General features: G+C 36.9%; 1 protein-coding gene across 2 annotated transcripts in view; it reads right to left on the minus strand.

Moving 5' to 3' along the window:
- Nucleotides 1-233: 233 nt before the first annotated feature.
- LOC149579652 (26S proteasome non-ATPase regulatory subunit 1 homolog A-like) overlaps nt 234-17,925 on the minus strand; it is a 66,001-nt gene continuing 48,309 nt past the window's right edge. For both annotated transcript variants that reach the window (XM_089786368.1, XM_089786372.1), the window contains 9 exons: nt 17,078-17,215; nt 16,592-16,989; nt 3,345-3,480; nt 3,007-3,255; nt 2,660-2,880; nt 2,279-2,537; nt 1,894-2,126; nt 1,157-1,655; nt 234-985 (listed from right to left, as the gene is read on the minus strand). In XM_089786368.1, the coding sequence (XP_089642494.1) occupies nt 665-985; nt 1,157-1,655; nt 1,894-2,126; nt 2,279-2,537; nt 2,660-2,880; nt 3,007-3,255; nt 3,345-3,480; nt 16,592-16,989; nt 17,078-17,215 (2,454 nt within the window). In that variant the 3' untranslated portion in view covers nt 234-664. The remainder of the gene's footprint in view (nt 986-1,156; nt 1,656-1,893; nt 2,127-2,278; nt 2,538-2,659; nt 2,881-3,006; nt 3,256-3,344; nt 3,481-16,591; nt 16,990-17,077; nt 17,216-17,925) is intronic.

The raw sequence follows: 17,925 nt of genomic DNA on the forward strand, positions 1-17,925 counted from the left end.
TCAAATTCACACCATGAAACAAACTTGATATATTCAAACATGGCAAAAAATTTAATTCCATCAAATCTCAGAAGAATGAAGGTTTTAGTATTGATATTGACTTTGCAAAGTGCAATTATATTGTCAAGTACCACAGTGAAATAAAGGGAAGCAACCAAAAAATATACTAAATTTCAAATGAAAGCGTGTACTAGAATGAGAATGGGGAGTGGAAAGCACCATTACCCAAAAAATGTGTGAATCTAACCAAGCCCAATGAAATTAATAAGAAAAGACATCTGTGTGATGTAGTTCTAGCACTTTAGTTGAAGTACACCCCTTCTGCCACCTCAGTAAAAACACTGAATTTGGATTACTAAACTTCTGATGTCCTAACATGTCCCAAATTGCAATCTTGTTCCAATCAATAGGACATCAAATAAATAAGTCATAGTGTGCCCTTTGCTCTTCTGCATTCATATATTGTGGCCATGAGTGTGGATAACAAGAGCTGCGTAGCCTTTAAGATTTTCAAAAAGAGGGCCAAATCACAAGCTTTTAAAAGCTGTGATTGATTTCTTTTAGGATTGAGAAACAGAAAATGCGCACATTTGGAAGTAAGTTTTTTCTTGGAAACAATTTTCTTTAGTTTTTGTAATAATAAATTATCCAGTTGCTGCTGATATCACGTACCATATTCAAATGGTTGTGGCGGTTGAGGTTCTCCTTCCTCAACAGACATAGCTGATGCAGAAGGTTGGGGAATTGCACCACTTCCAGGTGATGACAGTGATGACGGTGCATCCGTCAAAGTGAACACTTCACGCTCAGATGGCCTTATGTCCCTTAGTAACACAAATCCTGATGGTGCTAATTTAATGGGCATATAGCGACTAGATTCAGAAAACTTGATGTACTTTTCCTGTGCTGGAATAACTCGAGCAGGATTTGTTAGAACCTGAGAACAGGACTCTGTTTCCGTTTTCTTTTCAGATGCACTATCAACCTGCAACATGTAACCAAAATTCTTTAGAAAAGCAAACAAAAATGTTTCAAATGGATTTTTAAAAAGGTGACTAAATTTCTCTACAGAAACAGAAAAACAACTAATAGATAGCACTTAGATGATCATTGATAACTATTAAACCACAGATTCTAAATACAAATATTCATTCACCTGCATTGCTTCTCCATCCTTATCACTGGACTTTGGACCCTTCACATTCCCAGGTGCATTACCCTCATCCATAACAGTTTTCTGATCAACATCTTTCTTTGCTCTGGCTTTAGCCTTTGCTGATGTAGACAGAACAGCAGTAGGCAATTTTACAGCTGAATTTGTTGTTGGAGGTGTTGTGGGACGAGGATATTCAAACAGTGAGGGCTTAGCTTTTGATAAAAATTCAAACTTTGGGACCTTCAAGTCATAGTTGAGCCCAATGAAAGCAGTAGGAGCAAAAGAGAGACTCAAGAAATATATGAGGGGATACCAATACCAAAATTGGCTAAATACTGCCATACCAACAACAGCAGTAATTCTATCATGCTTTGTCCTGGAAAGCAACTTGATGGTCACATTCCGACCACCTGCATCTAAAATACCTGATGCCAAAATTGCACCCATCTTGCTCATGGTATCTTCATGCTTGTCAAGAATTATCTTCTCAAGTTGGCGCCTATATTTTATAAATGAAAAATAACCAAGTTAATTAAAAGGAATCCTGAAATCACAATGCCAAAAAGAATGTATGGCTGGAAGAAACCCTTATTGCAACAAAAGAGCCCAATAGAAAACAAGTTGAAATCCTACATTTTTTAAAATGTTCTTGAGATGGAGAATCCTCATTCTGTGTTCACATTTTTCCAATTCCAGAACATCAAATAACTTCAAAAAGTAAATTTAGGGCATCACACCTGAAGCTACCAACACGAGGTTCACATCCCTCATTTGTTTGCATAAGAACCATAGCCATGGCTATAAGAGCACCTTGACGAACAAAGTCTACAACATCTGATGTTAACGGCTCCAGCAGAGAAATAGCCTCACTTAAAGCTGTGCCTGCACAAGAGATACCTACAGCCAGAGCCGCTCCATATCTGACATGTGGATTGTATGATTCGGACAGCAGAGATACTATTCTTGGAGTCTGTAAAAATCGCAGTTAAATTTTATGCTGTTGTAAAGAATCATGATAATCTCAGAAAAGTTCTAAAATATTCACTTCTGGCGAACTACCTTTGGCCAAATTTAAGTTATAGTAAAAACATATAGATGTACAATGATACCAAAGATACAAACCTGCTCAGGTTCAGAGTATAGAACAAATCCAAGTGCCATCACTGCAGTTCTTCTCACATCATCACTGACATCTGAGACAGCAAAGTGCAGCAGACGACGAATGGCTTTGTTATTTGCTGTGCCTCTATATGCCAGAGCCAAAGCATACATTCCACCATAACGCAGAATTGGATCCTGATCCCTGGTCATTTGCTCTATAAGGGTATCAGCTTCTTCTTCCCTTCCATAGACAGTTAGTGCTATTCCAAGGGCCAGGCCTCTGTTCATGTTCACAAATTAAAAATATACTCCCAGAATCTAAAATGTAAAATTTTGAATAACTCCTCTAATGTTGTGTTTGCAATTAATGCTAATTTAATAAAGATTAAGAACCAATGGTACCTTATAATCTTCTCATGTTGAGTATCATGTGCATATGCAAGCATTTCACTTGCCTTTTCACTCGAAGTACCAACCATAAGCAATCCCATACTGATACCTGCAGCCTCTCCAGCAACTGCACTATCTGAATAAAGAACATTCTTGATATCATCATAAATCTCTTCATCAGCAGTTCCCAAAGCAGCCAATCCCAGCCCCAAACATGCACCATGCTGAATTACCTTTAAAAAACACCACATATCTGGTATAAGTAGCTTGAAAGTATTATGTCTTAAGTTGAGCAGTTGTTTAAATCACTTAGAAAGTTGGATGTGTTTTGGAACTAGTTAAAACTTGAGAAGACTCACTTCAACACTAGTACTACACAGGCTCTCGCGAAGAAACTGTTTGATTCCTTCCCCGTGGTTGGCATGAATAAGCCCTAAAGCATATAGAGCCCCACCCTCAGAATATGGGCTTCCAACACCAGTTGAACCATTCTGAGGGAGATATGGAGCCATCAAAGATCGACCTTGTTGAAGGTGACCCCGGTGAATGACCCCCAAACCAGCAGTAGCGCTGAACTTTGCCCAATTTGTTGCCCTACTGAGCCATTCCTGGCAACAAAAGTTAAAAATTTAGTTGCATGCATTTGTTAAAATCCTATGAGTTGACCAAATTTACAAGGAAAAGAAAGACACATCACCAGATTCTCTCTCAAAAATGTGTCTACAGTGGTTCCAGCGTGCATAAGTGCATTGGCATATATAGTGGCACTATGGCATACACTGTTTCGCATTTCAACAGATTGCTTTATTGTCTTCAGAATCAGGAGATCTGACCTGCAGCATCACATGTACAGTTACAACCAAAATTACTACAAAACAGGCAAAAAAGGTAGAACGAGTGAAAAAAACTTGCATCAATATTTGTAAACAGCATAACACAGAGACCAAAGTTACAGATAATCTGTCATCTGAAATAGTAAAGCATTGCAACCACAAACAGAAAGTTAAAAAGTTAATGGAAATACACTGATCAACAATAAGCAAAGCAAAACATCCATAAACAGTGCTTCCAGGATAGAAAATGAAACACGAAATACAAAATCTCAGCCTGCAATTAGAACTGCCTCCTTAATGAGATATCAGACTTTGTCACATTGGAAAGAAACCTTCCTTGATAATAACCCTCTAACAAAGAGTGGGACCTTGAACATGTCCCCAAAATAACTGTGAATGCAAGCAAGCAAACACCCAGTTCACTGTCCTTATCAATGATAATTCTATTCACCATAATTGAATTATGTGTGCTCACTAGTATGAGGCAGCTTAGAGCCTTTTGAAGCTTCAGCACCATTGACTCTAGAAATAGCATAAGACGTCACTCTTCCAATTGAGATTAATTCTAGCATTTGTCAAAACATTTTACCAATGTTTCTGTTGTGAATTCATTTTTTTAGTTTACCAATTTGAATAAAAATGTATCAAAAAATATTCCCAGTCTTCTAAGATATTGATTCTTGTTTTGGATGCCAGTAAGTTTTAGATTAACTGCATTGAACTCAGCACATTGTTTACTTGTTAATTAAATTATTAATAATAATCATTTAAATATAACAGTATCTACCAATTTGTAGAGAAATTATCAATGAAGTGTGTGGTTACAATAATTGTATATCTTCCAGAGCCATGGCATATTGTGCTAACATATAAGCAATTGCAAAGTTATTGTTTTCCTATGTGGGATCTATCAAATCTAAGCACAAAACTTCCAATGAAATTTATGGTTGCAAGGACTGCCTCTGCCTACCACAACCATTAACTATCAAGATTAGTGTGGTAAAACAAATGACTTTATCACATCACTTCTTCTCAAACCATTTTATCTTCCTTTGAACGATTTGTTTTCATATTTTTTGCATCAACATTATATCCCATATTTGCTCTTCTTTCATTTTTAATCTTCGTAAACATGTGATTTGTGTGCTTGTTTAATGCATTCTGAACTATAAATGAGACCTTGGAGTAAACAGTCATTAACTATAGTGACGGATTTGTTTACTCCCTGGCAACGGACTATAGTAAATAATCATGCAAGGATGTTGCTAACAAAAATATTAATGTTCACAACCTAAGGTATCAGTTCCAACTGGGAAGAATGAAGAAAGAACTTATTACAATTTGAGCATTAATTCTGAATAGAAGACAACAACATTAGTAAGACAAAAATAATGCATGCTATTCAAAAGCTAGAAAAAAATGCAAGATCAATCAATACATATTATTGACACCAAATAAGGATCGCTTAGATACAGCTCTTTATGTCAGTTGTTAGTTGACAGTAATCTGATGCTTGTTACAATTTTGTCAGTGTGCCAAAGAGTTGAAATAACAGAAAAATGGGTGTTGTAAGTTTGAGATAAGATAAGATAAGATAAGATAATGTTATTAATGTCCAACAAAAGATCAAGAAGAGGTCTATGGGACTGAAAGATTACAACAAAAGCAGAACAGAACCCAGCAGGAGCACACAAAGGCGTCCGAAGAAAGGCAACAACAAAAAACAAAAGAAAAGAAAGAAAGCAACAGATCGCAGAGACCGGAAAAGCACTAGGAGGCTTTCTTGGGCAAAAAGAAATCTGTCACAGAATGATACACATGCCGATGCGTATAGGTACTGCAGTGTCTCCAACCCGTCCCAGAGGAGTGTCACTGGTGTAAATAAGCAGAACGGGATCTGACACATCTAGAAAGCTTGCTAGGCCAAATAGAGCTAGAGGGCCTTTTCACACCACGTAAGGGGGATAGTGGTGTGAAAAAGGCAGTAATGAGCTGAGTAGAAGAGTGTCAGTGAGGAAGCAGAGTCTGAATCATGCTATCCCTGAGCATAGTGGCTTCCCGAAGATACAGTGCAAGGCATCTCTGATCATAATAGCTAAAGAAATCATAGAGAGAGAAGCACTCTCTGAACAAAAGAACCTCTCTCTGATCTCATAATAAATAGGGCATCGAAAAAGAAAGTGAGCCTCATTCTCCACCTCCCTTGTGGTACAAAACAAACAGGTCCGCTCCTCCCTATCAATATGATGATCCGACTGAGCCCGAAGACGGTGAGAACCAACTCTGAAAGAACCTAAAGAGATCCGTAGGGCATGAGACCAACGTCGTGAGAGATAGCTAGGTCGGGCAATAATCCCATCAGAGATCTCCAAGAAGTGTGTCGCATAGAAAGACATCCGTGGGCGTAACCCACCAGGAAGGTTAACCCAAGTAGCAACAATGTAACATCTATAGATATCAAGGCGAACATGCTCATTTAACTCCTGCCGAGAAGGGAGAAGATGAGTAGGAGCATCCAAGGAAAACTGAAAAGGGGGGAGACGGTCAATATCGATCCCAATCGAGCTCAGCAAAGAGGAAGCCTGCGCATACCAACATCGCACACGAACACCAGATTCAACAGCCGCTGTAGAAACCGAAGAACAATAAGCTAAATAGGAGTAGCAATCACGGTCCCCAACCATATCTGCAAAACCACGAAGGCGATGAAGAAACTAAACTAAGTCAAAAATGGCCGCAAGTCTAAAAGGATGAGCCCCAAACTCAGCAAGAATGATACTGTGAGGAGTAGATCTATGACATCTAATAATGTGCCGCAAGAACAAAGTCTGGACCTGCCCAATCAAGGCCCAATCAGAGCTAAGAAGAGAAGGGCCCCAAACCACCGAGCCATTAAGAACAGTCGGACGAACAAGAGCATCTAGGAGAGATAACTTAGACGAGGTATCCTGAAAGTGATGTCTGAAGCACTGTTTCTCAAGCAAAGCAAGAGAACCCATACCCTTATTAACTTTGGGCTGAATAGCAGGTCTCATACTAAACCGCGGTCCAGAAAAAATAACCCCCAAATATATGTAGGATAAAGTAATCTCAATCTCCTAGCCCCGAAACATAAAGTGAAGATGAGAGGTCTCTAAACAATTAAAGACCATGATCTGAGTCTTACCCAAGTTAACCACTAGCTGTCTTTGATCACAAAATAAAGCCAATCTATCAAGAAGTCTCTGTAACCTGTCAGGAGAGGAAGCAAGGAGCACAATATCATCTGCAAAGAGAAGAATCAAGATCAGAACCTGATTAAGATAACAACCATCTCTCGGGAGCGAAGACTTCAAGAGGAAGTCCTCTAGCTCATCAATATATAACCCAAATAAAGTAGGAGAGAGAGGACACCCCTACTTAACCCCAATAGTACTATAGATTGGATCCGAAAAGCCATCAGGAGGAAGTCCTCCAGCTCATCAATATATAACCCAAATAAAGTAGGAGAGAGAGGACACCCCTACTTAACCCCAATAGTACTATAGATTGGATCCGAAAAGCCATCAGGAGTCCTGAATCTGCCGACCACAGTCTCATACAATCTCATAATAGCGATACGCAGCATCTCAGAAATACCAATTTCCCTAAGTCTCTCAAACAGAGCCACCCTAGGAACGGAGTCAAAAGATTTGCTAAAATCAACAAAGCAACAGTACACCTTTTCCGATCTATGTCTGGCCTCCTCAATAATAGCCCGTAGCATGAATATGTGATCCATAGTCTGATAATCCACCTGAAAGCCAGCCTATCCTCTAGCCCTACAACCAATCCTATCTAGCTCCGCAGATAACATAGTATTAAGAGCTGTAGCATATAGTTTGGCAAAAGTGTACCCAACATGATGGTTCTATAGTTCGATCAAAAACAGGCCTGATCTTGTGAATGGGATGAATCAAGTGCCTAGACCAGGAAACTGGAAACCTAGAGTGGATCACTCTATTAAACAGAATAGAGAGATAAGGACCTAGAACTGAGGCCCCGAACTTGAAAAGCTCGGCCTGGAAACCTTCCTCATCAGCAGCTCTACTACACTTCATGGATCTGATAGCCTCATAGATGTGGGAAGGGGTGAAAAGGCGAGTGAAAGGAGGCAAGGGGGGGTGAATGGAAGGCTGCCCAGGAATGTCATAAAGAGCTATAGTGTGCAAAGTAAGGGAGTGAAAATCAAGGGTGGAAGGCGGAGAAGGATGGTGGGGGAAAAGGGTACGCCAAAAGAGCTAGGGGTTACGAATCAACGTAGAGCAAAGAGATTTACACTTCGAGAAGAGAATAGCTCATTTATAGCTTCATTTGAAAAATAAAGATGCGGAGAATTTGTGGTGAGCATTTACATTAATTTTTCCTTCATGCTCTTGTTTTCATTTCAATAGGAGTAGAGGTGATTCACCATACAGCATTTATTAGTTTCTTAAACTTCTGTATGAGTTGATAGGAATATTCATTTAAGTGTTTTCAGCTGACTTGCATGCCACATAGCTCTCCACCATGCATTGACACTTGTAATTTGTCATGAACAAGAATTCTACCAAGAACCAAAATATTTATAAACTAATCACAAATCCAAATGAAGAGAATAATAATAGAAATAGATAGGCCTCTTCGATGCATCCATTAAGGAGGTGACATGTCCAAGAGATTTAAATTAACTGTCAATCAAGACCAAACTCAATTTAACTGAGACGAAGGTGGCCTTAAATGAACAAAGGTAGCACCTAGCTATAATCAATTGAGGAGTGATGAGGTAATAGTGACACTCGTGTACATCAAGTCAAGGTGTACATGCCATTATTTACTACTTAAGAGAGAATAATTAAATATCTCAATATCCTAAGTAAACTTATTATTTGGGTTCAATATTACACTTGGGAAATATTACAACCAAGGTGAATAAAATATCACACCAACAAACACCACGTATGAATGTAAATAAACAAGATTGACCCTTAATAGCTTACAACATGTGGCACCATCATATGAGGGCACAGGCCAGATCAAGCTTCCTTCATTGAAAAGACAATGCACCAATGGCCGTACCCTTTGATTTTCTGTTGCATACAAGCAGTATGCGTGCCACTATAATGCAGCATGATAGTACAAAATATGTTAAGTTCCAAGCTACCAAGAAACAAGTACTGGTATTGGTATAGGAGATGGCTACATGAAGCCAGCAAATATTTTTTTTAAATCAAAATCTATACTTTATACTTAACAAGAAAATATATTTATCCAATATTATGCAACTCTAATTACACATTTTGAAGAAGGAAAGTTCAATCTTCACAAGGCAGCGACAGCCAACTGTACATACCTAAAATGCAAGCGACATGTTTACCAAAGTTTACTCTTAATTAATGAAATTATCATAATTATTTAATTTAATTGGTGTCTTTCTTCAAAATAAAATTCAAAAATTAGCATTTCCATCCTTTCCAACAGTTGAATAATCTTGTTATTATTTAATTATCTAATATTCTTGTAAATATTAATTAAATGATTTTATTATTTAATTAGCCCCTTTTCGCTAACATTAGTTAAACCTTATTATTTGATTAAAAATAGCTTCCTTGGTTTTGTCACCCATAATTAAATATTTACTTTAATTAATAATTAGTTTATTACATCTTCTATAATTAAATAGATTAATTTATTTATTTAATTATTCCCCACCTTTGAAAAAGTTATTTCTTCTAAAATAAATAAAATTATTATGTTATTTATTATCCTCTCATGCACAATAAAATATCGGGGACATGTTTCTAGCATAATTTGACCTGTCCCAAAAACAGGGACGTCCCTGAAACTCGGAAACCCATCCCATTAGATTATTTTAAATATTGTTTGAGATTTGATAATTTGTTTGACTTCCACTCTTGTGTACTCTAAATTTACATTATTTAACACAAATGTTATAAGTTAAAGTTCTATAATGTAAATAAGCATTTATGTGTTGTCATATGAAGATTTAAAATTTCCTTATTTATTTAAAATTTTCCCTATGCTTTATATAGTCGTCCCACTCACACCCCTTGCTTCAGGAAACAAAAATGTCCCCAAACCCCGAGGTAACATAGATAATTAATTAATTAATTCTTATTAAGTCTTCTACTTCCAACTATCTAACTGCCACTAACTGTCAGTCTGACTAACCAATCAATTCTATTGATCTTGTCATACACCAAGTGATCTCCCAAGCAATCCGCTTATTTGTCCAACTCAAGTTACTCTTTCTAAATTATGGAGTCAGTTGTACGTTGTTTTCATCTGCACCAACCAGCCTCGACAAATCTCGTCCATCAGATATCAATCAGTGCCTTATAATATCACCTGTCCTTTAAAATCCTGAAATCTATATAATCAGCCTTGATTTCCCACTCATGGCTAACCATAATCTTTGACTCTTCATGAATCGCATAGCGAATTAGTGTCAAATTTCAGAGCCAACATATCAACAAAAGGAGAAGAACAATGCAGGATTTTATGAGTTTGTTTGCATATGATTTCATTTATTTGTGTGCTGTCAATTTCATCTGATATCCTCTCATTGATAAACTAGAATTGTTTGCATTGAGTAATAGGTTTTGTTGTTGCCTAACATTTTCTTTGCTGGTTTCATTGTGCCCAATTTTGCTCTCTCACTACAAACAGACTTTTGTGAAAGAGAGAGCACAAAACTGGACAAAATTGGGCATGCTGTTGTGATCAGTGATGGGGATGCTAAGGAATTGATGCAAACCGCGTTAATTGGCCACGTCCTGGCAAGAACATTATGTCACGATGCTGCAAGAAGATGGTTAGACTAAAATGGATTGAGGTTGAGAAAAAATTCTTTTTACTAAGGGCTCTTTATGGTAGACTTCAGCTCTGAAGTGAGTAAGGAAAGCATATTGAACAGTAGGGCCAAGGAATGCATATTGAGCATACATCTTCGTCCCAAATGGGATCCTAACTTCAATACCAGAGCTATGGAGCCATAGAATGGCCCTCTATCAATTCAAATGGATAACATTCCAATACAATATAAGTCAGGGGCCTGTTTACATGAAATCAGGGATAGCTTTCGAAAAAACCCTAGAAGTTGACCTTAGAAATCACAAATCAATGTTTTTCACAAGAATCAAAGTTATCACCATCAAGAGGATTCCCTTAAAAATCAGGTAATCTCATTAGTGTTGGTGTGATTTTTGTTCCACGAGTATATGCAGAATCAAATACTTAGTATTTGAGATGAAACACCAAATCTCCAACTCTCTTTCAAATAAGTATGCATATGCTAAACAATGTAAACAGAGTATGTGATCAAAAGAGACAACCTAAAGGTTCCTTCTTTGTTGTGGACTTTCACTCAGTTATAATGATGTGATATGTTGGTTATCACAAAGGGACTTACACCATTCATTCAATTGATATCAACTCTTTCACCTTCTTCCAACAAACTAAACTACCAAGGAAAGAAAATCTAATCTAAGAATGCAAGACAATTTTGATGATAACCAATCCTTGCTTCGAAAAATCAACTAGGCATAGGAGGGTGCTATCTTTTATGGGTTTACGAATGATTTTTACAGTGGTATTCATCTAAATACCTTATGAAGGCACAATCTAAATGAACATCTCCAGAAGAAGTTAAGCATTTGCAATTTAGGCCCAAACTAATCTTAAACCCAAGGATCATGAAATCACTTGGTAGAAAAAAGGTGAGCCCAAAAAAAAACTCTAGAAAAATTTCACCACCTTTTAGAAAAACTCAGTAACCTAAAAAAATCTTAAATTTAATTAAAAATACTTTTTCAGAAGATGCATCCAATGAGTTATTTAATGAGAACACAAGAGAAACAAGCAAAGATTATATATATATAAACGCAAAGTGGTTACAAAATTGCATTCTGATGCAAAATGCTGATGGCAGAAAGCAAAATGGTAAACAGTTTCTATAAAACTAAAAGTAAATACATAATTGAAGTTAGTTTCTATAAAACTAGAAGTAGATACATCATAGTAAATAGTTTCTATAAAACTATAAGAAAATATATTATAGCACGATAGTCCAAGAGTGAGTTTGAGCAATTTTGGTTTGCTTGAAAGTAATGCCTGTCTTGGGTGTGAGCCAGTAGTTGAGCTAAGTCTATCACAACTCAGGAGTATCGAATTGAAAAGTGATTTGTGAGAAAATGAGTTAAAATCATTAGAAAAGGCTTATTCTAGCTTCAATTTGACCTCAAATAGTCAGGACAGGTTGTGGGAGATAATATTGTTCTACGCATGTTGAATCCACAGATTTGGTTAACCCTGATTTTTTGAAACCCCCCAAAATCTAGAATCTGCATTTTTACTCCCTATGAAGTTGAAACCTATCTCAAACATCCCAACAATATTAATACAAATATAACTCAAATGTTATATTTGTATAAATCCTCCTTTCCAAGAGCTAGAGAAATGACTAAATCCTTCCACAAATAAGAAATGAGCTTCAAAAATGACCTTTTTTTCTTTTAGATGCTAAAAGAAACGTTGGTGACAGTTTTTATCAAAAATGTCTGATTTTACTAAAAAATCGCCAATTTTTTCTAAAAACTCACCCTCCTTAACTTGCGAGATTTTCTTTGGAAAACTCGGCAAGTAGTCTACAATTTGTCAATGTATACCTAAACCTTTACTTACAATTAACAAGTAAAAACAAATATAGATACTGTGTTCACCATTAATCACCATTCAATAATATCTTCCATCCAATCTACTACTACTTCTACTTAACATGAAATGAAATCTAAATGAGGAATTTGAAAAAGCCATGCAACACTTCAAAGCAATATTACATAATCCAACATGAGGGCCACTAATGAATCATCGATTACTTTGATAGCATTATAACAACAATTTAATCAAGTCTCCTCCTACTCTACTCTACTACTAACCCGCTAACTTCTCTCTAGTCTCCTAATCTCTTAAACATAACTTTCTAACTCCACCAACTTCCTACAAATGAGAAGGCCTTTGCCTTTAATAGTTGTTCAATTGCAATGAAGCGCCAAGATCAATTCAAGACCAAGGGCCAACATTTATTCCTACAAACCCAAGTTAGGGTTACCACAATATCAAACAATTATGTAAAGGCACCATTTTGCAGGTCAATAAGAGAAATACAATGTTCTTGAGAACTAATGAAAAAATTATACACTTGGCATAAAATGACTCAAACATGTGAAACTAGAATTTTTTGATTGGTTGAAGACAAACTAGGTGCTACCTCAGCATCCTTATCTCGCAGACTTAATCAATCCTTTTAGTGAAGAGAAAATATCTCTTTATAATCAATACTAACAAGCCTTCTATTGTGATGGCATATTCCAAAATTGTTTCATCTTTTCAAATTTTATCTTCTTTCCCATAATTTTTCTCATTACTTGGCTTAAATTTGTAGACTTGTAAACTTGGTCTTCATCTTCAAATTTTGCCTTTCACAACTTGATTTGAATTTGCTTTTCATTTGGAATCCTCGTGCTTGAACTTGCCTATAGTGTTCCTTGCTTGAAATCTTTCCCTTCACTTAAGGTTGAGCTAGAAATATCAACTTGCAATCTTGAGGTCACGAGCATCAACTTGTCTTCTAACTTCTTCACCTTGCAAAACAAGGGAGAAAAGATGCATTAAACTCACAATATGACAGGAAATAAACAAAATGAAAGAGATCTTAAAACTTTTATGAGATGAAATTCACTCTAGATTCCACTTTTCAGCTTCTCTTCTTGCCACTTGACATGAATTTCCTCTTGGGCGGAAATTTCCCATGCTTGGAAAATTCCCTTGGGCGGAAATTTCCCATGTTTGGGGATCTTCCCCTCTTCAACTTGCAACACTTGTTTTAGCCTAAAGCAACTAAGACCAAAATTATTTTGCTTTCATTCTGATTTGGTTCACTATTTCATTCATTTTGTTCTCAAAACATGTTTTCCTCTCCCAATTCCAAAGGTTGGGGAATTTTCCCTTAGTCCAAGAATTAGTCATTTTCTCTTAGAACTATGCAATTTAAACCTCTCATCATTTTCACTTAGCCAAATTTATCTTGAAATAGCATGGGCTTGATTGTAATTGAAGAATTTCTTCACTTGGAGGGGGCTAAATAACGACCTTCGTTGGGATTGGAATCCCAAGGAGAAAGCGGCAAACCCACTCTTAGGAAATTTCATCACCAAGTTCCTCCAAAGTTTCATACTCATGTTCATTCCTTCTCTCTTCAATTTGATTGCTCATACCCTCGTCCTTACCTTTAAACTCGTGTCTCAAATGCTCCTCATAGGATGGAAATTGCGCATTTTTGGAGAATTTGACAATGGAGAAAACTGTCCATTTTTAGAGAATTTGACAAGGGTGGAAAATGCCCAAAGTTGCTGAATTTCCTCTTTAAGAAGCTAGTGGAAAATGCCAGTGATTTTTATGCCTTTCAAGCCTTCCTTTTCAATTTGGACTTTGATTCAGAGACTTAATCGACTTCTCACCTTCTCCTCGACATTAAACCTCTTAACATCATCCTCTTCTAAGACTTGGAGACTCGAAGTTGCTACCAAGGCTCCTAGACCACCGACTCCTACAAGTGCAGCAAAAAAAGGGTTCCCCATTTGCGATGGGGCAATGGTGTGAAAACCTCACAACAATTAGCAAGGTAATGGATGCGAGAGTTGGAGTTTGAGGAGCGAGAAAAATATGCACGATAGAGTACAAAATCACTTTGAATCCACATGTCTCCGCCCTTGGCCAAAAACATTGATCCCCAAGTCAAACATGGAGCCATAAAAGAATATTGAAAGGAATTTTTTCTCCTATGCCACATTGTGCATGAAAAAAACAACCATGTCACATATAGAACCAATAAAGCCAATGAACAAGAGAGTGAAAATGACACAGATAGCAAGGACAAATTGAAAACAGAAGGTGAATTCAAGAATTTGAAGGAGGTTGATTTAGAGGATTTGGGGAACTCAACAAATGCAGGTGTTTGGGATAACCATGAAAGCTGCATAAGGATATGGTTGACAATGAGAATCCGCCTGATGCAAAAGGGGTATTTGAGCCCAATCTTCATGATTGGGCAAAGAACAAACTGGGCATTGTTGAACCAAGGAACATAATCCTCGTTAATTATAAACTCAAACAAGTCCTTACATAAAAAAATGCAGAAAAACAAATAAACATACATGGAGCAAGGAGGCTCCGGAGAAAGGACTCTCAAACATCAAAAGATTACTCCAGAATAAGAGAGGACCCCCCACCCTTAGAGAATCAGGAAGGATGGTTTTGGGTATGGACTCGCCCTCCTGCAACTTACAAGAAAACAATAATTTCTTCAATTGCAACTGCTGACGAGCCTCCACTGTATGGTATTTGGTTTTGAGATTCTGCCGAAGTGTAGTTATGTTAGTTACATTTCAAACCACTGGAATCAATGCATCTACAACAAATAACTTCAAAAGCATTAGAGTTTCTTAATGGCTTTTGGCAGTCCTCTAGATCCTGATCTAGTCTTGCCTCATTTGATATGATCAGATTAAGTTCATGATAGTCACAAATGATAAGTACCTTGTGACTACATGTACTACAATTTTTTCCATTCAAGTTATACAAGTAGGGCAAAAGAAAGGTCTAGATTCCTAACATATCAGAACTCTGGTTGTATGAAACAAGTGAATTGAGTTCTGTTAGAGCACAAAAATTTACAGGGACTGTTTAGACCCTGCAGAATGAGGCAGAAATTCAGGACTAAACTCTTAGCAGTTTGAAAGACATTAATTAATACTATCCTTTCAGATAATTCATGGACGTAGTTAAGCCAGAACCCTAAAAAGTGGTCAAACAAATCAATTCCAGGGATCTGTGTTTACCATACAGTTCGATAAATTTTCAGACAAAAACATCCTCCCATTCAAAAGCTGTAAAATTAAAAGCCCTCCAATTAATATTTAAGGTGAATATTTAATATGTTTTATAGATGGTCAAAATTGTGAAGTATAAAATAGATAAAAATTTGCCCAGAATACTTTATAGTATGAAGTTGACTGTTATTTAAAAATATTTATAAACAAATAAACCTGTCTCTTCACAGCTAACATAAATGGCTCCAACAAGTTTCAGCAAAAGGTCTTTTGATCACCTTCTCACTCTCTTTCACACCTCTCCAACAAGGCCACATCTATATGGGTCTAACCTTAGATCTAGTGGAAGAGCAAAAGGACAGAGCTCTACTTGAATATGATAAAGAAACTTCCTTACATAGCTAGCAAAACAGGAAAAAGAAAAGTTTTCTACAGCTTGCCTTATACTGTACAAACTTCATTCAAAAAAAGTGCAATTTCTGAGGGTGACATAAATGCCTCCAACAAGTTTCAGAAAAAAGTCTTTTGATCACCTTCTTGCTCTCTTTCACACCTCTCCAACCAGGCCACATCTATATGGGTCTAACCTTAGATCTAGTGGAAGAGCAAAAGAACAGAGCTCTGCTCGAATATGATAAGGAGCCTTCCTTACATAGCTAGCAAAACAGAAAAAACAAAAGTTTTCTACAGCTCGCCTTATACTGCAGAAACTTCATTCAAAGAAAGTGCAATTTCTGAGGGTGACATTAGTGCAGTAGTTTCACTTCAAAATGAAACAGCTTTCAGCCTTGCCCAAAAACCTGAAATAAGGCAAAATTCATATACCCTTTCCTCTGTACTGCTAAATTTATTCAATGAAAATACTCCTCTTCCTCAAACTTCTCCCAAAATCTACAGCACAGCAAAAATCTCCCTTCAGACTCAACTATAGAACAAAACCATATTAGAGAGATTTGCAGCAGAATCAATGCCACAACAAGAAACATATTCTAATTGGAATTAAGCCTATTAAATTTGCTTATAAAGGGAAGCCAACCTGGACATTCATAAAATAAACTTCACAAGCAAATAAAGTTGAATCTCAACAATACAACTAAATCCTATAATTTGGGGCTACATTAATCCTTCCATGCACCAACATGCCACCAATACTAATTTACAATTCCTATGATCTAGAAAATATAATGCAGGATTTCATACCATACCTGTTATGACTGTATAGAAATTGTAAAGTGATCTGTATTGATTTTTCTCCAGATAATATCGCTTTAATTTTTGCCAGTCTTTCCATGTAAGTGGCTTCTTTTATATCCACTTCATCCATTTTTCCAAGCATGGTCTCCCTCCCACTTTCATCTGCCATTTGAACATCCTCAGACGTTTCCATCGCAACAGAATTGGTGGGGGAAGCCGTGCTCCCATTTTCAGAAACAACTGGCCCAATAGATTCAACCTGTGCTGCTGATGATGATTGACCAGGAGTTGCGTTATTAGAGGACTGAGATTTAGGCTCAGGGAGGCAGTCTCGAACATTAAGAAGGAAAGGTTGATACTCGTTCTCAAATAAATCAAAAGCTACTTGAAATGCCATCAAAGCATCATCCTGCAATGAACGGTTCAAACTAGTGAATTCTGCATGAAAACAAATGTTGCAGATGCAATTCCTTAAAAAATTGAGCGGGGTAAAATACCTTATTCTCAGATTGCAACAACTTCTCCAATATGGATGCAACATTTCCAGGCTCATTTAGAAACATAAGGCACTGACAGATGCTTATATAGTCAGGTGAAGGTGACTTTTCATAAATCTTAACAAGCAGCTGAAGAACCTGCAAACAGAATTTAAGCCATTCATGAGCCTAGATAAAATGAACTATATATTACATTAAAAAATTATGTAACATGCATAATGGATATCAAACCCTGCAAACACAATAAACTACAAATGAAATTTCAATGTGCAAGATGATAAGATGATTCTTTCGTTGGTGCCAGGCAATGATAAGATGCAAAATTTATTAGTGCCAAAAATGCTCCATGCCTTACACTGTGAATGATTAGCCTGGCAGGTAGACCAAGAATGTTGTTCCCTGAAATCTATTTACCAAACACACAATTCAATAGACGCATGCCAATTTAGCCTCTCCTTAAATATTTCGCAAGTGATTTGCCAACCTTCATCTGAAGCAAACTACATGCAGCTTCGTCTTTTAATCAATTTGCTGCACAGAATTGTCACCTATAAGTATCAAAAACTTCAGGATACACCCATGGCTATGACAGTCTTCTTTACACTTAGCTTGAAAAGGTCTTACATACTGAGTGATTTTATCCCACACCAACATAGACAGTACATAAAAATCAGTTACTGGACCCTTCACCTTAATCATTCCAAGCCCAACCTAGGTCCCACAATGTTAGACTGAATACTTTCCATTGGGTGAGAGTTGTGTTCCTGTATTCAATCCAAAACTCAAAACCAAGTAGGCCACTCACTGTGAAACATCATCAGACTCAGTATTGGTGATTATAAAGTGGT

Source organism: Cupressus sempervirens, chromosome 1 (assembly GCF_028749045.1).
Source record: "Cupressus sempervirens isolate cs-2001-9-10 chromosome 1, ASM2874904v1, whole genome shotgun sequence".
NCBI lineage: Eukaryota > Viridiplantae > Streptophyta > Pinopsida > Cupressales > Cupressaceae > Cupressus > Cupressus sempervirens.